Here is a 24,094-nt window from a genome sequence, read left to right on the forward strand (position 1 = left end):
TATCTTAATTTGTTCAGAGATTACATTTATAACTGGTAAAAGTGAAAGTCCTACACTAACTTCACAACAACATCCAGACATAAATCTGTACAATAAAAAGAACATAGCAGACATGCAACAATTTGTTGAATAAAGAAAGAAATCAATGTGTGCACATATGTAGAGAGGGGGAATAAAGAAAAATAGACAACTTAAATATAAAGCTTTGGGATAAAAGCAATGTATACAATTTCAAATGAACATACTCTAAAGAATCAATCAGCTTCTTGGGATCTACAGGAGGTGGATAGACTACTTCATCAATATGCTTTCGATTACAGTAGGCATATGCTGTTGACACATGCATAAACACTTCCAGGTTCTTCATTTGTTGTGCAAGAAGAATAAGCTGTCGTGTAGCAATCACATTTAACTGCACAGCATCTCTGTAAAAGAAAGTGACAATGAAAAATTCGAAACCTAAATTACTTATTTTTCCCTTTTAAAAAAATCATTTTCTCAGGCTGGGATATAGCTCAGTTGGTAGAGTGCTTGCCTGGCATGCACGAAGCCCTGGGTTCAATCCCCAACACTGCAAAAAAAAAAAAAAGAAAAAGAAAAAAAAAGAAAAAAAAATTTTTTTCTCATTAGAAAGGCAGAGACACAGGTTTCCATGTTTCTGATTCCTTTCAATTTACCCTTCAATTACAATTTGTGTTGTAATTCAAAAGTACATTCACTGTAGCAGTCGTTTAAAAAGAAATTTTCTGACTATAAAAAAATAAGTAAATAAAACAAATAGATTTGAAAGTACAAATTTTAAGAACTAATTACCTAGAAATAAAATCAGATAACTTCAGTCTTTAGCTTTTATGTATATATTTTGAAGTCATTATAGACTTCTTTTGAATTCTGATTTCTAGAGGTATAATCTTTCACAATATGGATATTTCACAAGGAGAATTAGGATGATTAAGGGATTATAAAATGCTAATGTAGCATCATCAATAAGTAAAACAGTCAAATAAAACTCAGAAATATTAAATTATAAAATCAATTAAGAATACATTTATCTCCCCTTCTGTAGAAATAATAAAAACACCTTTTTAAGACCACTTACAAAAATCTAAGGAATATTAAAATAAAACTGTTAAAAGAGGCATATGCAAGAATCAAAATGACCTGTATATTCCCTTCTTGGAATTTATGTGAAGCAAATAATTCCACAAAAGCAAAGTACATATGTAGAAAAGCAATAAATGAAGCATCATCTACTAATAACAAAAGCCTAGAGTCCCAAAATAGTCATGATGAATGAAATGTTTCAATAAAGTTGGTACTTTATCACAATGAAAGAATAGCCATTAAATAATTATGTAAAGGCCCTAAATGGAAAATCTCCATAAACAATACAAGAATGCATACATTATGACATGAAGCAGGATTAAAAGCAAAGCTATGGAATCAGAGAGAGTTTAAATGCTGGCTTGGTTACCTATCAGCTAAAATGCAACTCAAGAACTCAGGTTGTTTACTCACCTACAAATGGCAACAATAATGAAATCTACCTATTACACTGTATAAAATGAAATCAAACATACAGCTTGCAAGCACTTAGTATTTTTCTTAACACAGTCCTAGAACAGGCAATCAATGAATATTAATATAGTGAAATGGTGGTTAGGTTTTGTTTCCTATTCAATTTTGTTTATAGTTTTCTTTTTAATCACTCATGGAGAGATAACAGTGATTATAACAATGTAATGTATTTGTGAAAAATCACTGAGAGTAGATTTTAAGTGTTTTCACCAAAATTAGCTCCAAAATATATATATATTTCAGGAAGTTATATCCAATAAACATATACAATTTTGTCAATTAAAAAATAATAATAAAGGGAGAACAGGTTGAAATAATACCAGTGAATGGCAGGATACTACACTTTGGTAACATTATAAATTGATACAACTAAATGAAAAGAAATTAAAACAAAGTGCCAAGAACTGTAGAAATATTTATTAATCAAGTTAGTCTATTTTTCAGAGGAAAAACATTTTAATCTTAATTTTTCAAACAAAAAGAAGTTTAAATTTCATTTTTATGTAAAGTACTACATAAACTGTCACATATCAACATGACAGAATATCAAGTCATCAAGTCACCATATAATAACAAAAAAGGTAAGAAAATATTTTTTCTGTATTAAAAAGTAAAATTAGAAAATCTTCATTTATAAGTATGTAAAATAATATATTCAGACAGATCAAAAGGAAACTTTTAAAAAAATGAAAATAGCTTTTAGTACTTTCCAAAATGTTTACACTGTATTTAGAAAGAAAAATATCCAACTATTCTTTTAAAAGGTCAGGAAACATCATAGATAGAATCTAATTCCATGTGACTGCAGTGATTGGATGTCTATCTTGTTTGCAGAGCAATGGGGATGAGGAAGGTACTGTTTGGGGAGAGGTACACAGAAAGTATTTTGTTACAAGTTCCTGAGGACAGGACAAGTTCTGGGTCACCAGGAACAAGGATTAGTTCATGAAGAGAAAAAACAAAACCAAAAACTCTTGTGTGTCTTATTTTTTCTTTAAATTTAATAGTATATGAGGATCCTACCAAAAACCCTGTAAGAAAAAAAATTTTAATAAAATTGGGGTGGGGTCTTATAATCACAGGTGTATTTTTTTCCTTTCTTATTCCAAGTGAGGGGGGAAAAATCTGTTCAAATTGAAATCCAGCAAGACATTTCACAGAGAAGATACTATTTACAAGACTAACAGAGAATGCGCTATTTTCTTGTGCATTTGCAAAACAATGGGAGTAGGGAGAGTAATGTTTTGGGAAAATACACAAGGGATATTCTGTTACAGGTTTCTGAGGATGGTGACAGAGTTTCTGGGTCACTGAAAATAAGGAACTTGAGAGGCACACTACTGTGCCTTGACTCCCCCAACCCCATCTGAAGAACACAAATTTAAAGTCTTTCTGGGCCACATAAGTTAGCTCTTGGTATCTCTGCCAAGCTAGTTAAACTCATTCTATTTTACCTCAATCCAATTTCTATTTCCTTGAATTTCAGGCTGAGACCCTGATGTGTTAGACCAGAAAGCATTTGGTACTAAACAAAATAATTTTCTCATTATGTTTTGGTTATATGAAGCCATAAATGCATCTTGAGATAGGCTTTTGGAAGAGGGGTAGGAAATGAGCAAGTCTTTGTAACTGTAGTCCTTCATTAATGTAGACATAAAAATAACTTGAAAAAAGGAAAAGGATAAAGAAAAATTTCAGCTTGAACTACCAACAAACTTTCTTACTCGTCTGTCTTCTACAGCCATCCTGGGTTCTTTAGGCTATTTGAGAGTACTTCTAAAGACAGGGCTCTCATCCTTAGCAGAACATACACTTGAAAGTTTATTAAAAATGACTCCTGGACCTCATACTCACACACTTTTAAGGTCTGAAATGAGGGCTAAGAAACTACATTTTAAATAAGTTGCCCAGACCATTTGATACTTCTCTCTCTTCCACTCTTTCACCTGGAGAAAATATTGCTTATTTAAGATTTTGAAATGGCTCTTTTTTTTTTAAACTTTAATGCAAATACGTATGCTCAGGAATTGAAGAATTCATCTTAGGGTAGAGGACCCAGGCATCTGTACTTTTTTTTTTTTTTTTTTAATTGTAAACAAATGGGATACATGTTGTTTCTCTGTTTGTACATGGCGTAAAGGCATACCATTTGTGTAATCATAAATTTACATAGGGTAATGTTGTTTGATTCATTCTGTTATTTTTTCCCTTCCCCCCCACCCCTCCCACCCCTCTTTTCCCTCTACACAGTCCTTCCTTCCTCCATTCTTGCCCCCCTCCTAACCCTAACTCTAACCCTAACACTAACCCCTCCCACCCCCCATTATGTGTCATCATCCACTTATTAGCGATATCATTCATCCTTTGGTTTTTTGAGATTGGCTTATCTCACTTAGCATGATATTCTCCAATTTCATCCATTTGCCTGCAAATGCCATAATTTTATCATTCTTTATGGCTGAGTAATATTCCATTGTATATATATACCACAGTTTCTTTATCCATTCATCAATTGAAGGGCATCTAGGTTGGTTCCACAATCTGGCTGCTGTACTTTTAAAAATGTTTTCAAAGCTGATTCTGAAAGCATTGATTCTAAAAGTATAATACAAGATCTGATTGATACTAAATATCCCTAATGATCTTGCTAAAACTGGGATTCTAGGGTGCTATTTTATAACTTAAAGGATCAGAACTGGTTAAGTGCATTCCAGGAATCTGCATTTTAACACATTCAGGAATCCTAATACATTCTGAAGTTTGAGAATCAATTGCCCTTACACCCAACAGTTTCTTGATCTTTTCTAATCATCAAATATACTCCCGTTTATTTCAGAAAATCTATTTCCAGATTTATACCCTGAACTTATCACCTAGAATTACTCCAGTTTTGAAATCTTGTATTATGAATTTTCCCCTAACCACATGTTGTGTCCACCTATCTCTTAGAAGTATGTATTATCCTCATCCTGGTCTTCAGATTCTTGGCATTTCTCTATTCTCAACTCTACTGATCTCTCCCACCAAGGAATACCAGACCCCATGACCAACTACTTCAGTAACTCTCTTCATTATCTTCAATATTATTTCTCCCCTTACCTTTTGTCGATATTTCTTTATAATTCCTAATACGGCTATCAATTTTTCCCATTCATATCCGAAAAGAAATAAGCTCTACCTCCTCTCAACTTTCATAGCACTTAATGCATGTTATTTACTATCTCCATATTTTCTATATTGTTATGGTTATTTAAGCATACTATATTTCTTCTATTAGACTATATGGAATTTATGAATAGAATCTATGTGTATCTTTCTCCCCAAGATACTGGGCATAATATGTTGTAGTAAAACCTGAATTCCCCATTCCCCTTGGCAGTGAAAGATTTACGCTATTTTGTACTGGTGGATTAATTTAATGAATGGTTATGAAAAGTAAATGTTTTGTAAGTAGCTATTATAGCCCAACCTCCAGTATATTAAAAATGTCTAGCCCATATTTAATATTGTCTTATCACCATTTAGATATTAACATCCACTGAAACTGCTTCAGAGAAACAAGAACTTTGATGTAATGACTAGGGCTTGGTCAATGAACATTCATGCCTTGACAAGGAACAGAAAAACAATGCCTCATTTAACTTTATGAAAAAAAGAACAAATCTTCCCAGAAATATTTTCTCAATTTTATCGTTAAGGAAACAGAGGCTCAAGAAAGTTAACACCTTGCCCAAATGTATCAGTTAATAAACAACAAAATCAAGATTAGAACTAAGGTATGACAGTCCAAAGCTCTTGCTCTCTCTTCATTATAATACTGCTTCAACTACCTCAAATGTAAAATGGTGTTGCCTATGATATTATAGAGGGTAAAATTAGATAGAATAAAATAATGAATAAGAAAATACTCTGAAAACTACAAAGTGCTACAAGCAAAAATGTAAGGAAGTATTACAGTGTCTTCAAATGGAATACAGGAATAAAGCTTTGGTAGTGAATACTCATATTATGTAATGTTTATTAAGGTTTATATTTCTATATTCCATAAAGATAATACGAGGTATAATGTCAAAACCCTTTGTAATTAAGAACTTAATTTAAAAACAATGTTAAAAAGAAAACCTTCAAATACTTTTGAAACCTAAAAAGAAAGTCACACCATTTTACCTGGTATGATAAGACTATACAATTAGATTAAAATGATAAAAACTGTATTTTGGGACATACCATCAAAAACAACACTCTAAGAACCATTATTTGAAATGAATATTCTTTTTAGATTTTCTGAAATAGCAAACACTCAGAATGTTTTTCTTTTCTTGAAACAGACATCCTAAAGTCCAATGTATCTTGAACTTAATAATGTTGGACCTTAATAATGTTATCAAAGCAGTATTTTTAAAATGACAACAAGGTGTGACTTAAATTTATAAGCCATTCTATCATATTCCACAAAACTCAAGTCTAATTTAATTTTCAGATATAAGTTTATGAAAGAATTACAGGAAGCAGAGGCAAACACTAAGTTTTTAAGGCTAATACTCTTACTCAAGGTTAACTTTTTTCTATCTCCTACTCCATTTCTTGCCTTTTCCTGTCTCATGTTTAAATTCACAGCAACTTCTAACAAAATACAGCAGTTATCCTATGTTTTTAAACTGAGAACAAGGAGGGAGTTCTTTTGATGTTCTGTAACACACTGAAAGTCACTGCTGACATATGGCAAGCAGTTTCAAATGACTTTTAAAAACGACTTGGCAAAGTAGAATTAAAATTAAATCTTTTGAGTATACTTAAGTTCAAATACCTGTACTTACCTTAAATTTTCATTAAACCTTACTGTAGCTGCACAGTGGAATATAATATTGGTAGAATCTATGATGACTTCTTTATCTTCTTCACTTAGAGCCAGTTTAGGTTGGGTGAGTTCGCTGTTGATTGCTATAATTTTCTCTCTAAAATCTGGATTTTCATCTCTCAATCTGTCAAAGAGCTATCAAAGGGGGAAAATATTTATTTTGGGGTAGTGTTTTATCACTTTCTAAGACCCATTATAAATCCTTTTCCCCACCAACAGCATTTTAAACTATTTTAAATATTTTAAAAATAAACAATTCCTAAATTTGCTATTGTTTTAGAAAACACTCTATGAGGCCCACATATTACCCACATTTTAATGATATGAAATCTGAGACTCAAGGAAGTCAAGCAGTTTGCCAAGGACATAGTGCTGATAATTTACAGAGTTGACTATGAACTGTTTGTACTTTGGCTAATTGTATTACATTATTCCTCAGAATAGACTTAAGCAATACAGATATAAGGACAATGTTTTAAAATTATCCATTTTCTAAAATTCAGACCTTAATTTATCACTTTATTTTATTTGGGTTTTATTCTCTTCAGAAGAGTAAAACACCATGATTCACATTCTACCTTACAATCTGAGAACAAATTATTTAATAGAAAAAAAGAAGTAAACAAGTTAAAGGGGCAAAACCTTTTGGGAAGCAAATATGTATACCAGAAACTGGGCAAATTTGGAAAGATTTATATATATATATATATATATATATATATATATATATATATGTATATATATATATATATATATATATGTATATATATATATATATATGACATCGCACACACATGCACATATATATATTATCACACATATATGTGATTCAAACTGGAAATTCAATTCTTAAATAAAACCAAAGAAATAATTTTTGCTAGATAACCTATTAGACCAAAAGATAATTACAGGGTAAGGAAAGGCACATTTATTTATGAGTCAAGTTTGAATTTTTTATCCTAGGCTTGATAAGAGTGACAATGACGCTACTGTCCAGATCATTGCTCTACCACATTATGACTTGCCACTGCATTTACAGTCTTTGCTTCAGGTTTAAGAAAGATTCCTAACCTGGGAAGAAAGTCTTTATAACATATGTGATCACTTTCACCTTTCTAAATAAACAATTTTAGATTTAACAGTCTTCCCCTTTACCACTCCCAGTTTCTCAAATATTAACGTACTCTTAGAATTAAAAAAAATATTTACTAAGTATTTCACATGGGCCAGGTACCTTCTGTATACTAAGAAAACAAGAAAGCAAGACTATTCCCTCAAAAACTTTTAGAGTCTAATAGTAAAATCTAGACAGGTAAATGGACAATTAAAATATTCTTTTATAAGTAGTAAAACAGGAGTAACAAAACAGTGTTATGAGACTGCATAGGAGAAATTACTAATCCAGTTTAAGACCACGTACAACTTTCAGGAGACATGTAAGCTGAACCTGAAGGATAAATGTAATGCCGAAATGTGTGCTGGGGAAGAGAGGGAGGAGTGAGAGAGAGGGAAGGTCCTGAGCATATAAAGTAGAAGAACAGTGTTCCAGAATAGGATGAACAAATTGATATATTTTAGAGGGATTTAGGAGATAACACAAACTGAATTTGACCAATGACTAGATTTGAGGGATAAGGAATATAAACTCCAGGAGGAGTCTGGTAGTCTTATAAAGCCTTCAATGACTCCTTTTTCTCATAGGTTTTAAGGAAGTAATGGATTCCCAAAAGGGTTCAGCAAAGAATCAAAAAGAGCAAAAATGGCTAAGGGAGACCAATGTATACTAATTTAAATAATTAAAAAGTATAAAAATAATTTTTAAGAAGAAATCTTATATCTCAGAGTTTTAAAAAAGTAAAAAGCAACATAATGAGGAGTAGTACCTACTGCATAGTGTCAAAGAAATAATAATGAGATAGGATAATTAGTTTCAATCCAACAAAACATCTTACAGATTTATGAGGTTCATTCAAAGTGAAAAGTCTGACTGGTAGCTATGGAGGGGTTTACTGCAGTTTGGTGGGGTTTTTGTTTTTGTTTTTTGTTTGTTTCTTTTATTAAACAGGACTATAAAACTTTAGGTATTCAGATGAGGGTTGTTCTTGTTCCAAAATAAATGCATTTTTAAATGGCAACTGCATTTTGTAATATGCCTATAGTGAGGTTCCTTACCAAAACTGGGCTTAGAACTTTTCAATTTAAGCTCATTATTAATGTCAGATAAACTTCCTTCATTGAGACAATTCACAAGTTTATGATTCTGAAATAATTTTACTCTAGTTCATTTCAGTTTTTCTTAGCAATAGTATTCTAAAGGTTAAAAATGTCTGTCATATTCTATATGATGACTCTGTCATCTTTCCATGGGAGTATCTGACTTCTCCACTTTCTAATACTGTTTTAAGAAGCAATTCTGGTAGTTATAAATTTTAAATATTACCAAAGCACAGTGTCTCATAGCATAGTAGGTAGTTCAAACTTACCTAATTATTATTATCTGAAGACTACTTAAAGTATTTAGCAATTACAAATAAACTGCTTCAAAAGTTCTAAAGTCATACTTTAACTATCTATTATAAAGGTAATTTGAAACTTGTTAAAAAATTCTGCCCATCACAGGTGAAAGCTTTTTCCCATACTGATTCATAAGTCATAAGCGATTTATTGCTATCTATAGGAAATTAATGCATTTTTTCTTCTACTAATTTTTTTCAGGATACTGGGGACATATACTAAGCTAGTGACACTACCACACTTTTTCTCCCCTCCACATGATCATTCTCCACACTTACCTTGCCACTAAGGACTTCCTCCACTCGTTCTTGGGGTGTCTGTCCAGCTTTCTGCCTCACCAAAACGTATACTGAATTGACCTTAGGACAAGACCTTAGCAACTTTTCCAGAAGCACCTTTCCTAGGAAACCAGTAGCTCCCGTGAGGAGGACATTCTTGCCTTCATAGTATTCTGGGATTGAAACCATTTTGACCCTAAGAAAACATAACAAGGAAGCATTAGTTCAAGGATATATGTTCATTCTTAGTAGAAAATCTCTTAGTATTCACATAAATATTTTTAAAAACAAGCAAAAATCAAAACTGAACATTTATAAGAGAGGACTACTCTAACCTCTGGTTAACTGTAGTCAGGTGAAAAGAAGAACAGACCACAGCATGTTCTAACCATGTCCTGAATGATCTCAGATAATTCATTCACCTGTTTTGGGCCTAAATTTCTTTAGTACAGTTGGTACTAGATGATCTCTAAAGATTCCTTCTAGCAATCAAAACCCAAATCTCTATATATTCTCTGTTAAATTTTAAATATAACTGAATGGTGTTTCTCTGTTCCCCAAGGAATTTGTAACACCAAAGGTCAGCAATAAGACTCAACTGCCCAACTTGTATGACACTGCTAGATCTACCTATCACCACTTGAAACAAGAAGACGTAATACCAAGTCCTTCCTCCTACGTCTCTTAGTGACAGGAGAGCTAAAATGGCACTTAAATTTCCCTTTTTAAAAAAGTCATAGTAAGAAAAACATTGGCTAACTTATCCTTTCTACCCAAATTCCACTGAAACAGTAGAAAAAAGATAACACTAAGATAATGAATAAACAAAAGAACCAAGATGAGTAAAGACAAAAACAAGGTGAAGGTTTCATACATAAAGCTAAAACATATTGAAAACAATGCTCCGTACTGTTTAGAAACACACACATATAGGATATGCCTGAGGAGTATGAAACAATTCAGAGAAGCAGCTTTGATTATATTTATGTCTTCTTTAAACTAGAGTGTGGATATATGTACTATACATCCTCATTTTTTTATTATTAAAAAAAAAGTTAGGGATGGGGTTGTAGCTCAGTGGTAGAATGCTTGCCTATCATGTGTGAGGCACGGGGTTCCATTCTCAGCACTGCGTATCAATAAATAAATAAAGGTTCATCAACTATTAAAATATTTTAAAAAATAAATAAAAACCCAGGAAGCCAATATCAGTTACCAAAACCAAACACCATAGTCCTTCATAAATGAGTATACCAAAGATCATTAGGTACTTTAAAAATACATACAAAACAACCAAAATAAAAATCAATAGAAAACTAAAAAGGAAACTAAAATAATGAAAAATTTAAAGAGAATTTAAATTCTTATAAATATCCTCTAACCCATTTATAAGAATACATAAAATAATAACTACCATGAAAAAGAAACAAAGACTATGAAAGCAATGAAAATCAGCAATTCATATAGAGGTAGAAAATCCAATAAATAAACTATTAGAATTACCCAGTGAATTTAACAAGGTCACCAGATACAAGTTTTGTTTGGGGGTAAAAATCTATTTCTAGACACACCCACACACACATACACACACACACACACTTATTTACATGTACACATGTACCAACAGACAACAAAGTAAGAAAAATTCCAAACTATGCCACTTACCATCAAAAATACCAATATTATAGGAAATGCTAAGTGTTGACAAAGATCAGAGAAATTAGATCCTTCATATGCTGCTAGTGGGAACATAAAATAGTTCAGCTGCTATAGAAAACAGTTTGGCATTTCTTTAAAAAGTTAAAACATAAAACTATATGACCCACCAATTCCACTCCTAGATACATACCCAAAAGAATCAAAAACAAGTACTCAAACAAGTTGACACAAGTTATAGCAGTACCATTCCTAAAAGTCAAATAGCACAAACGCTCTGCATGTCAATCAGCAAATGAATATACAATCTGTCACATACACACACACATACACACACACACACAAATCCATTATTCAGCTCTAAAAAATAATTACTGACACATACAACATGGATGAGCTTCAAAAACATATCAAGGGTAGAAGTCAGACACAAATGGTCATATACTGCTTGATTCCATTTATATGAAATATTCAGAATCGATAAATCCACAAAGACAGAATGCAGACTGATGGCAGCCAGGGGGCTGGGAGTAAGTAGTACAGTAGGGAGTGGAGAGAAGCTGCTTAAGGAGCTTAGTTTTACAATCATAGAAACGTTTTCAAACTAATGGAGTGGTGGATGCACAACACTGTGACTGTACTACTGATTTGTTCCCTTTAATGGTGCTAGGCATTAATATGCCTCCTTCAAAATTCTTGGCCTTGTCATAGCATTCACAAGTGGGTCCTTTAGGAGGTGATTAGACCATGAGGGCTCAAAAGTAACTGAAAGTCTCATTTACTGCTAGAGGAAGCACAGACAAGTACATTCCTTAGGAACAGTGGTATTGAACTATTGGAACTGAATATTCCCTTATCATTTGATCTAGTAATTCCACTTTTAATTCTATACCCACCCAGCTGAGTACATACATACATATATATAAATATATACACACATACCAGAAGACTAACAAATACGGTTATAGCAACATTTTTCTTATTGACCCAAAATTAAAGCAACCCAAGTGTTTGTCAACAGTTCAGTATACGAACTATGGTACGTTCACATGATGGAATATTTTAAAACAACAAAAAGGAAGGAACTATTGCTACAAACAACATGGATGGATCTCACAAAAAGAACACTGGATCAATGAGGTCAGGTATAAACAGTATGTACTACATAATATCATTTACATAAAGTTCAAAAATAGGTAAAACTCATCTATGGTTAGAAGTCAAATGACAGTTACCTAGCAGGGTGGAAAAGGTAGTAAACTGAAGGAAATGTGAAGGCTTCTGGGATACTGGTAATGTTCTATCTCTTGATCCAGATGGCTCACTTTAAAATAGTCAACAAATTGTCCATTTCTTAATGTAGGTTGTATTTCAATAAAAATTTACTTAAAAAAATAAAAAGAGGGTCAACATATTCCTGGCCTGCCTAAAACACGACATATATGCTATTATATATGCTACCCCAGCTTAATTTTATATAGAGTTCCCTTTCTCAAAAGTGTCACAGTTTGCATAATAAATTACTTGGTTATCCTAGTTGTAAGCTGCTTCAGGTCTGAGACTATTTCAAGATTTCAATGACTGAAGCCTAACTAGAACTATAAAGTATAATAAACTTATGTGGGAAATACGTAGAATTCTGCATCAATATACCAGAACAATCTGATAAGTATTAATGACAGCTACGTACTAAATAAATGTTAGTATCCTGAGAACAGAATCAGTTATATCTAATTCTCTAAGCTTTAAGTTGGACACAGTGGCACACTGTGCTATAGTCCCAGCTACTCAGGGATTTGAGGCTGTAGGATCATGAATTCAAGTCCAACCTGGGAAAAATGGTGTGACACAACATATGGGAAGTGGGGAACAAGGAAAGAAGAAATGAGAAGCAATTCCATGAAACAACAAGGTAAAATAAGAACAAAGTATTACATAAGGCTCATTAATGATGAGAAAAATATACAATAAAGCGAAGAAAGGCAAACAACATATTAAGCACAAACTGTTACCTTTCATGCCTTCAGAACTATTTTCCACAAACCTCCAATAACTTTTCTTGCCTAACATTACTGAACACGTCTGTATGCAGAGTCAAACTTAAACCGGTATCTGCCAACTAAACCCCACATTTACAGAAAGCATAAAAGTAAGATGAAGGCATCAACCTACAGATAAGGACTTGAATGCACCATTCTAGCAAAGAAGTTCAAAGGAAATGTAGGGACTGGAAGAGATGATTCTAAAGGCTGTACCCATTTCTAAAGTTGTATGATTCACTACAGGAGGAAACCCAGCCTTCTTCATGAGGCCTTCCAGCTTTAACTAAAAGCATATAATACTAAAGAATTCGCTCCACAGAAATTTTTAACATGAAATAAGGTGAATTCTAGTTGAGGAATCCTTAAAGAATGCCAGTGCAATATTAACTGATTTAGGCAGACTCTTGAACAGATATAATTCAAAGGCAACTAGACCAGGTTTCCCTGAGGACCATTTCCAAAGGCAGACAACCAGAGGAAGAAAAGAGAGAAGTCTACTGTCAGACTTAGAACTTGACTCATAATCACTTAGGTGGACTTAATTATAACCACCATCAATTTGAAAAAAAAAAAAGAAGACATCAATCTCAGGTTAAGAAATGAGCACATATCAAAGATAAGGGGATTTACTTCCAATCCTAACCCACTGTAAGACCTTCCTTGACAGAATCATTCATTGCAACTGATGTGAGTGAGCTATACCATTAACATACACTGAATATGTTTGTGTCTTTCCACGTTAGAATTTATTTTAGAAAATTCATCAGCTTTAATTCATTGAGTACACATGGTTTCATTTTACGGAAAGTTCTTTTATTCTATTCCAATCTTAATTATTAACATCTATAACACTCAAGTCACACATCACACTTCACACTATGATATATACAGGTTACATGACAGAAAGGAGGGGAAAGGACCATTCCAAGTGTAAAGGCAGAAAGCAGATACAATGCAAGAGTCATTGCAGGTGACTAGATAAGGATTTAACAACCCAGTACCCAGAGCTGTCAAGGTAAGGGCAGGAGAAACAGTGCCGAGTTAAAATCCAGGAACAGGAAAAGAATCTTTGTTGTGGTGATCCTCCTAGGTAAGGCTCATGACAAGTGACTAGGAGAGGAGTCAGTGTGCTATCATGCCACAGTTCAATGAACCTCTACTTTTATGAGTCTTAGGGGATTATATCTAGTGTGATTCATAATTTCATGTGCCTGGTATTTCTATTGATTTGATATGTGTAAGTGTCCATGTTCTTCTAATTTAATTTGATAAGTTTACAAGTACTAATTTTTTCTTGGAATCAATAAATTATTCATCAGTTTGTGTCTTATGGTTGTACTGGGCAAATGCTGGTTATTTACTTACACAAACAAGTATAGAGTTATTCTACCTTGACACATACTCAAAATGGAGCAACTCATGGCAAAATGCTAGTTAATACAATGGAGTAACTCAGGGCTAGGTACAGCCTGAAAACTGCTATCCCATACAACATGGAATAATGTGGCATTGGGCAGATACTACTCTCCACAGGAACATTAGAAACAAAAACCCCAGGGCAATGGTTGTAATAAGGTAAAAGACCAAGAAGCTCTGTAGCCTTGCTTAAGAGCAATAAATTCAAACACATTTCTACAAATATTTATATCAATGTAATCCTGTCAATGCAATCACTGAATTTTGAGCTACTAGGAAATAAATACCATTTCAGTACTAAGTGAAACATCAGACTTTGCTTATAAATCACTTCGTATTAAGCAAGGTAGATCCTTAGTTCAAGCAAAGGCTTTCTAACACCCAAGTGCCAAGCCCTGAGGTTCTTAGTCTAGCAAGCCAGGGGTGGAAGCCAGGCTTACCCATTTATATCTTGGGGTTAAGCTTACTTATCGGTTTCATTTTATAGCTTCTTCATCTCTAAGATAGAGATAATAGAACCATTCACTTGTCCTCTACCTCATACCATTTATGTGTCAATTAAATGTAGCAAATTAAAGGGTAGGCACACAATTACATTTCCTTATTAATTTTCCTGTTATGTCCATGGCAGAGATTCTCAGTATGGTCCTTCAAAAATCAATCTGATCAATAATGTTTCAGAATAGTCTAAACATTTTTAATGGTTTATTTTTCTAAAAAGGATAACTTATTTATGAATGTAAATTTTTAGACTAGGGAAAAAAATTACTGAAGTAGTACCAAAAGTTATTCCCTCTCTGAACTAGATACTATAATATTCACATGCACATATACTCACTTTTTAATTTGAGGGGAAAAAAAATCAATGATTTTAGCAAAGGCAAGCTTATACCACACAAATGAAGGCCTCACAAATCAATCTATAAGCCATACCTACATAATATCTGAAATAAGAGTTAATAAGCCTTCAGATATTCATAAGTTAGAAAATCAAGGCTGTCTCATGACAGCTTTAGGACAAACAATCTACACAGGTAATCCCTTTGCCCTGGCTATTCTAAAACTTGCAGATGATAATACAGAACAACTAGAGACATCATATAACACTACTAGTACTAGAAAAGGGTACAATCACTTTGGAAAACTAATGATATTCACCAAGAACATATGCATACTCTGTACAATCCTGTAATTTCTTCTCAGGAATACTCAACCAAAAAACAAATAAACAAGGGTACTGAAAGTCATGAACAATAAGGTTCAAAGAAGTTAACATCTCAGAAGTGAAAAAATACCTCAAATAGCCACCAACAGTAAAATGTGTAAATGATATTCCATAAATTCTATATAGAATCCTCAAATATTAGCCAAAGAAATCAGATGCAAAAATAAATCTTATGTGACTCCAATTATATAAAATTCAAATAGATACAAAACTGATCTAGGTGTCAGCAGTCAAGACAGTGGTTATCTTGAGGGGAAGGGAAGGGACACAAAATGGGTTTTCTGGGAATCTAATGTTTTCTATTCCTTGAAATGAATATGATTACCTGATTGATTTTGCTTTATAATATTCAATGATTAAGCTGTACTTGGGAACTTCTCTGCACTAGAATTCAAAGAAGTTTATTTTTAAGGTGATTTTTCCTATATAATGAAAAGGTGTTGTGTTTTGAATGCTCTTTCCTAGATTTTGTCTTCATTTATAAATACTACAAGCAGCAATCTCCAATTTAAGAATCACAGTTGAGTTCAAGGTAGGCTGCCAGATGACCACATTTAAAAGAAACACTGGTCCATCTTCAGAGTAAAATGGAAGAAACATATTCCAATAAAATGAAGTATTCAAAACATTCTTTGCAAACTGCAAACCTAATACCTGTTCAGTTTGGGGAACTTCCACCTGAAAGGTAGGCCCCATCCAGGAACTGTGCTAAGGAGAAAAGATGAGCTTTACAAGGCCTGATTTCATAAGCAATGTGGGATCTATCAGATAGTCTGCACCCTTAAATCTGAAATCTGATATATGATAGATAAACTTCTGAGGCATTCACCTGCCTAAAGAGCTGCAGCTTATTCTGTTATCCTAACATGAATCACCCAGGGAAAATTTCTTTGTTATGGTTTGGATATGAAGTATACCCTCCCCAAGATTCATGTGTTGAAGGTTTGATCCCCAATGCAGCAAGGTTCAGATGTGGAACTTTGGGAAAGTGATTGGATTATAAGGGTTATGATCTCATCAGTGGATTAATCCACTGAATGGACTACTAAGAAGGTGGTAGAAATTTTTGGAGGTAGGGCTGAGTTGAAGGAAGTAGTCATTAGGGGCACACCTGGGTTCTTCTTGTCCCCCACTTCTTCCCTCTTTCTCCCTTTTTCTTTCTTTCCTTCTCTCTCCCCTTTCTGGCTGCCATAAGCTAAAGAGTTTTCCTCTACTATACCTTTTGCCATGATGTTCTGTCTCACCTCAGGCCTAAATCAATGGAGCCAGTTTTGATGGACTAAGGCCTCTGAAATGATGAGCCAAAGTAAATCTTTCCTGCTCTGAGTTGTTTCTCTCAGGTATTTGCCACAGCAACAAAAAGTAAATACAACAGAAAACTGGTACCAAGAAGTGTGGTTATTGCTGTGACTAACCTAACCATGTGGTTCAGAAGCCTTTGCAACTGGTTTGTGAGAGGAGTTTGGAAATGCAGTATATGGTTTAAGTAGAGCTTAATGGATGATTTTGGTGTGATCTTGGAGGGCCACAACGCTGATAGTGAGGTAGACAGTAAAGATTGTTGTGTTCATGAGGTTTCAAATGGGATGAAGATGCTACTGGGAATTGAACTAGAGGCCACTCTCTACATTCTGTCCACATCGTGAGACTGTGTGTGATGCTAAATTTAAAGGTATTGAATTAATTAATCTGGTGGAGGAAATTTCAAGGTAGTATAGCATTTGGGTGATGGCATGGGTGTTTCTGGCAACTTTTAGTCAGGTTTACCCTGAGAATTAGAGCAAGATGATCAGAAAATTCCGAAAAGTTTGCAGTTTGACCAGAAAAGCACAGGCAAAATTGGGGCCAAAGGTGTGGTTGTTGAAGAGATTAGCACCACTAAAAAGAAACCAAGAACTTCATACCAAAGCAATAGGAAAGATGCCTTGAGGGCATCTCAGGAATCAGCAAGACCACATCCATCACAGTTTCAAGAGTGTAAAAATGTAAACTCATTTGAAAGATTTTGCTTTGAGGACAGCACGCCTGCACAGGGCCAACTTATGAAGTGTTTACCCAGGATTTTTTTTGCCATGCTCAGGTGTCCAGGCACTCTGAGACTTCTGTAGTCACAGTCAAAGCAGGCCCAGGTACTGCTTTTGCTAGCAGTAACCCCTGGCATGCCTATGTGGTCCTTGGTCCATGTGGTGCTGGTTCTGCAGGCATGAAGAATGCCAAGAATTACAGGGTCATGGATAAAGGCTTCTACCAAGACTTCAAACAAAGGACTGCAAGGCCAAGCAATGTGTCAAGATTAGAATCCCTGCAGGTACTCCCTGGGAGGGCAATACATGAAACTGTGAGAGTAAAGCCAAAAGTGCAATGGAGACCCCAAGAAGTTGGAGATGCCAGGAATATGGAATGTCTACCAAGGAAAGCCGTAGGCAATGAGCAGAGTCAGTCTGAGAGGACGTGTGGGCTACAACCAGCAGGACCACAGGGGTGAGGCTGCTCCAGTTCTTTGGTGCCCACAACTTGCCACCACATGCCCCCAGATGCCACCAGACATAGAGTTACAGAATTTGAATTTGCTCTGCTGGGTTTATGTCTTGCTTTGGTTCCATCCCTCATTCTATGCCCCCATCCCTCCCTTTTGGGATGGGAATGTTGTTTATTCTATGCCACTGTATGTTGGAAGCACTGTAACTTGTTTTTGATTTTTCACAGGCACTCATAGCTAAGAATTGCCTTGAGTCACAGAGGAGACTTTGTATATTCTTGGAGACTGACAGAATGCCTTTTGTATTATGAGATGGACCTGAGTCTCTGGGGGCCAGGGGCAGATATATAAAGCCACATCTAAAAGACCCTATTCCAGATCTTTCAAACACAAAATCCCATACCTACAAAATTACCAGTTCAATCTAGTACCAAGTGCATGAGACACTTACTCACCCCACAACTCCCTAGAAATGGTAATTTGTATACTCTCCTTAGGAGGTCTTTTAGAGTAGGTAAGCCCCTCTACTAAGTACCTCACAAGCATTAATGTGCAGACAAAATGACCTGGAGATTTTGTTTAAAATGCAGATTCTAATTCCACAGGTCTGCGGTGGGTCTGAGATCCTCCACTTCTCAAAGCTCTTAAGTAATGCTGGAACCTTGCTTAAGTATACTCACTCCCAGCGCTAGCACACCACTAATGCCTAGTGTTCCTGAACACTAAGGCTATTTAATAATGTTTTACTTAAGACAAATAAAAAGAACAGAGAAAATATCAAGACTATTCCCTTTATCTCTCATTCATACTCCACATGTACACACACATCCCTTTACATTATGTACCCATGGTCTCTGACCCAAAACATGATGTTTTAAAAGGCTATAATTGGCCTGTAAAGGAAACACATCATATCAAAGACAAAGGGCCAATTTCTGTAACAAAGAGCATCTACACTTTAATAAGACTAGCAATCAATTAGGTAAGAAGAAGACATAAATAGAAAGTAAACATAAAAAAACAAATGGTTCCTGAAACATTTTTAAAAGATGCTCAAACTTACTCAAGAAAATGTAAATAAAAAAAGGTCCATTTTTCAATTATCAGACTTGTGAAGACTAAAAAATGATTTTAAAAAAGTGTACAAAGAAAGTAGACACTCAATCTTCATGAAGAAGATGGCAGTTAAGCAATATCTACCAAAATTTAAATGCCCATTATCTTTGACCCTGAAATGCTATTTCTAAAAATTTATTTTGCAGCTATTCTTATGTATGTAAAATGATGTATTCGTTGCAGCAATGACTGCAAAAGATTGAAAACCTAAATGTCCAATAATAGAGAAACAAGTAAACAAATTGGCATATTCCTATAATGGTACACTCTATATTTAAAAAGAGTGAACTGGCATAACAAATATTGATACAAAATAACACTCAAGATAAATTTTAAAAACCAAGATGCAATGCACTATATGCTGTACCCCTTTTATGAAAAACTGGGTACCTGCAAAACAGAGATGAGGGACATTTACTTTTCACTACATATCCTTTCACACATTATGTCCATGTATTATCTATTTTTAAAAATCATTATTTTTATAAAATAGAAAAATCAGATATCAGAAAGTCCCAAAAACAATTTTTGAAAGTACAAATATCCTCCTCAAATTAGCCACTCTCTACCCATCTTTTGTCTTAAAACAATTACAAATTCACATTTATTTTAAAAAATAAACAAATCTTTTTTTTTTTTTTTGGGGGGGGGTACTAGGGATTGAACTCAGGGTTGCTTTATCACTGAGCTACATTCCCAGACTTTTTATTTTGAGAACTAAGACAGGGTTCCACCAAGTTGCTTAGGGTGTCACTAAGTTGCTGAGACGGGTCTTGAACTTGCATCTCCTGTCTCAGCCTCCCAAGTCACTGGGATTACAGACATATGCCATGGCACCTGGCTCAACAAATCTATTTAAGTGACAATAAGACTATTATCTTTCTTCTGCTAATTGTCACTACTAAATTTGTTCCATTTCTTTATTAGATTGAAAAATATTTTAGATTAATAATCAGGTAATTACTTATATATGAAACTATGGATGAACAGGCTTAGTTTCCTGAATGGGATGTGAGGAAAAAAAAAAAAAAAAAAAAAAAAAAAAAAAAAAAAACCCCTTCAGGATAATGTTGATCTCAGAATTAGATATAACTCTACTATTTCCTGAAAGATTCGCCTCTCCCACTTCAGGATAATGTTGAGATATAACTCTCTACTATTTCCTGAAAGATTCACCTTCTCCACAATGTTTACCATGTTCACAAAGGAGTAAAGTACACAGAACTATCAAAAATACTACCATAGTTTTTACCAGAGTCCTAGGTTAGAGGCCCAACTCTGGCAGTCACAGCAAATCAGATCCAACTACTCACCTCAAGAGCCAAATGGAAAAGTAATGGTGAAAAGCAGGAAAGGAACTTTAATCAATTCAGCCACACTGGGAAGACAAAGGCACCAGAGTCCAGTGCCTTCAGAAGTTCTTACATGAGCTCCCAGATTATATAGTCAAGGGGAGCCAACAATATGCATATCAAGCAGTATTGCTTAAACTGTGGTCTGACTGAACATTATCTTGGGATTGGTTAAACTTTATGGCAATGCTAAGAAAGTTATTTATCTGGGGGGATAGTTCCAACTCATCGCAAGATGTTTATCAATCAGACCTGTTGCTCCTAGAATCCAAGGTGACTGATTCAGAGTAAAGGAGACAAACATAAAATGGAGGCAGAGATGTCAAGTCTTCTACATTTGTAGCTCCAAGTGAGAGGTCAATGTTTTTAGCAATAGCAGCCTCTAAGTTCCTGTTACACAGTAAAGTCTACATTGACTCTACCTATATGCATCTTTCTGCACTGTTATTTATTGTGCATACTTAGTAACTGACAAACCATATTTGTAAGAACTGTTTTGTTTTACCTGTTATAAATTACTTTAGGGAAACTAAGCACTGAATCTAAAAGTCTCAAAATGAACATATGATCATTCAATACAACTTTCTATAAATTTCCACCATCTACAGCTATACCTGAAAGTAGAACCTATTTAGTTTTCAGTTAAGACTGAATCCTCTGGGCCTTAAGTATGAACAAGTTCAAAGTCAAGGCCTACCAGTGGAGTAAGCAAATGGACAAAGAAGAAAATATTTCATTCATCTTTTATTTTTAACTCCAATTAGGTGCAATTCCTGTGTTTAAAAAAGCCACATGCTAAGCTATGTTGTCATTAACTCAATTCTGTTTATCTCATTCTCCTATACTTCTCAGCTGGAAGACCAATTGGTAGAAGTACTGAAGGAAATTCAAATCTAAATTATAATTTAATACCTCCTTAGATTGATGCCTTACATAAAATTTAAAAATCTAATATATAAAATGTAGAAATAAAATGTGGATAAAATAAAAGGGAGAAATAACTATAAAATATTATTAACCAGGAGTTGGCAAAAGTTTCTGTAAAGGGCCAAATAGTGCATATTTTCAGTTTTGTGGGTCATTGCTCAGTAGCAACTTTTCCACTCAGCTCCTATAGCCCAAAAGCAGCTGCTACTAGTTTGAAAATGGTTTGTCCCCACCAAAATTCCTGCTGGGGTTTAATTCTCATTATGAGTTATTAAGAGGGTGGAAACTTAATCCCACTAAGGTGTTTAGAGGAAGGGCTTTGGAAGGTGATAAGGATAAGAGCCTAAGGGTAGAACTCCCACGACTGAATATTGGCTTTGTAAGGAAAGAGAGGATGCGGATACAAACACACACACAGTGTATCTTTGCCATGTGATGTCCTGCACTGCCTTAGGACTCTGTCAACAAGGAGGCTATCACCAGATGCAACCCCTTCAGACCTGTAAAGCTAAATAAATTTTGTTTTGTTTTGTTTTTTTAATAAAGTGACCCAGTCTCAGATATTTCATTGTGGTAAATTAAAATAGACTAATAAGACAGTAGCCACAGACAATAAATACATGCACATGACTATGTTCCAATAAAATGAAAAAAATCAAGAAGCCAAACTGCCAATTCTTTTTTTAACTATGATTTCCAGTATTCCACATTCAGAAAAAAAAAAAAGTATAAATTAGAAAAACATCAATGGGAAGGCAATACAGTCTAAAAATACAATGTCTAAGATTTTACTGCTATGATCTATAAAGAGGGCCTTACATATGAAGACACAATCAAATAGACTAGCATGTGACAACAGTGGCAAAGATTAGAGCTGCAGGGAACAAAAACTTCCAGCAAAGAAGGCCAAAGAGGCAAGGAAGAATGTCCCTATAGGTTCAGTTTCCCTATACGTTTCAGGGGCAGCATGGCCCTGCTGACACCTTGATTTCCTACCTATGGCCTTCAGATCTGTGAGACAACACATTTCTGTTGTCCTAAGGAGCCAAGTTTATGCAAATGTTAAGGCAGCCCTAGGAAACTAAGAGGACAAATATAGTAACTACAATTAAGATATAAAGAAAAAGGCTTCTAAAACATGATGCATTTGCTTTCATGTCATAATATATCATGGATCCATTCCAACACATATGAAGAAAGCTGCAATCACAAAAATGTAACACTTATGGATTGAATGGCTTTTTCAACATGGGTATAGGAAAGAATGGCAGGAAAAAAGTTTTACATGCCAAAGAAGAAAGATCAAAAGAAGGTAAATGCTCAGATTGCAGAACAAATCATTGAAGTCTATGTACCCATACCCACTCTGTATCCTTCTGTTCTTTCTCAAAAGTATATGATAGCAGCTTCAAGAAAAGTAATATTCTAGTTATCACTATATAATAATCATTCTAAAACTGTCTTACAACAACACAGTCATTTAATTCTTTAACAATTTCTGCAGATCAAGAATTTGCAAAGGGCTCCACTAAGCAATTCTGGTTGAATAGTTCCAACTCTTTTCACCTCTCCCAATAAGGTAGTTTAGGTTTCCTTATAAAGAATGGTAACCTCAGGCTAGTCAGACTGCACACAATGCTGTCTAATGGCTTAAAGACCAGAAAATTCTAGTGAGCGAGGTAGAAGCTCTCCAACCTTTTCCGACCTAGCCCAGGAAGTCACACAATATAATTTCCATCACATTCTGTTGCCTATACAGGTGGTGTAAAAACAGCTCCAATTCAAGGAAAAATAAAGCCCATCTCAGGACATGCAAGCACCCTAATAGTTTTTAAATGCTAGAACTATATCCACAAATATGGTTTTGTGTCTGAGACTAGGGTTAGTCAATTTTTTGTTTTGTTTTGTTGCAGTTCAGTGTATGTGCAAAAAACATAGAAAGGAAGATAGAACTCTAATGCCCTTGAATTCTGGGAACCAGTGTTCACACCCCCTGTAGGACTGCCATCACTATCAACTACCTTTAGAGCAACAACTTTGGGGCTGGGGATGTAGCTTAGTGGTAAATCCCTTGCCTAGTATGTATGAGGCCCTGGGTTAGATTCTTAGCCCCAAGGGTAGGGCAGGGGAGTGGGGGACTGCAGTTTTTCCCAGTGACTCCTATGCCACAGGGCAAACCAACTTTTGATACACCATAGTCATATGCTCTCCCACAATGCAAACTAATGCCAGTACCCCCAAAACCAAAAGATTGTGAACTCAATGCAAAAAAGAACAAAATATGGCCCAAGAGGGACTTACAACCCTCATGGCTCCATGAAGACAGGAGACTTATCAGCATTACCTCTCCCCGCTTCTTCAAGGGGTCTTGAGAGTAATCAGCAGTCTCAGGAACCTTTCCTCAGTAGCCAAATATGTCAAAGGATAAAACTACAACAATTTAGTTTAACAACATCAGTTGGTTTCATTTTCTATTCTACAATGAAACAACACTTTATTGCATAAAACAGAATAATTATTCCAATGAGCTAAGCAGATGTTGGACAGAAAAAAGCTAAAGAAAGCAGAAATAAACAAAAACAGAAAAGAAGATTGGTTATTTTAAAGTTATTTTTCTTGTTAAGTGAGGACAGGTAAACAGACTAGAATAATA

At 34.6% G+C, this 24,094-nt stretch overlaps 1 protein-coding gene across 3 annotated transcripts in view; it reads right to left on the reverse strand.

The window, feature by feature from the left end:
* The window catches only part of Far1 (fatty acyl-CoA reductase 1), a 56,185-nt gene that overhangs the window by 21,173 nt on the left and 10,918 nt on the right, over positions 1-24,094 (reverse strand). For all 3 annotated transcript variants that reach the window (XM_047516745.1, XM_047516744.1, XM_047516743.1), the window contains exons 2-4: positions 9,229-9,424; positions 6,396-6,571; positions 246-425 (exon numbers count right to left, since the gene is read on the reverse strand). In XM_047516745.1, the coding sequence (XP_047372701.1) occupies positions 246-425; positions 6,396-6,571; positions 9,229-9,417 (545 nt within the window). In that variant the 5' untranslated portion in view covers positions 9,418-9,424. The remainder of the gene's footprint in view (positions 1-245; positions 426-6,395; positions 6,572-9,228; positions 9,425-24,094) is intronic.

The sequence above is a fragment of the Sciurus carolinensis genome, chromosome 11 (genome assembly GCF_902686445.1).
Source record: "Sciurus carolinensis chromosome 11, mSciCar1.2, whole genome shotgun sequence".
Classification (NCBI taxonomy): domain Eukaryota; kingdom Metazoa; phylum Chordata; class Mammalia; order Rodentia; family Sciuridae; genus Sciurus; species Sciurus carolinensis.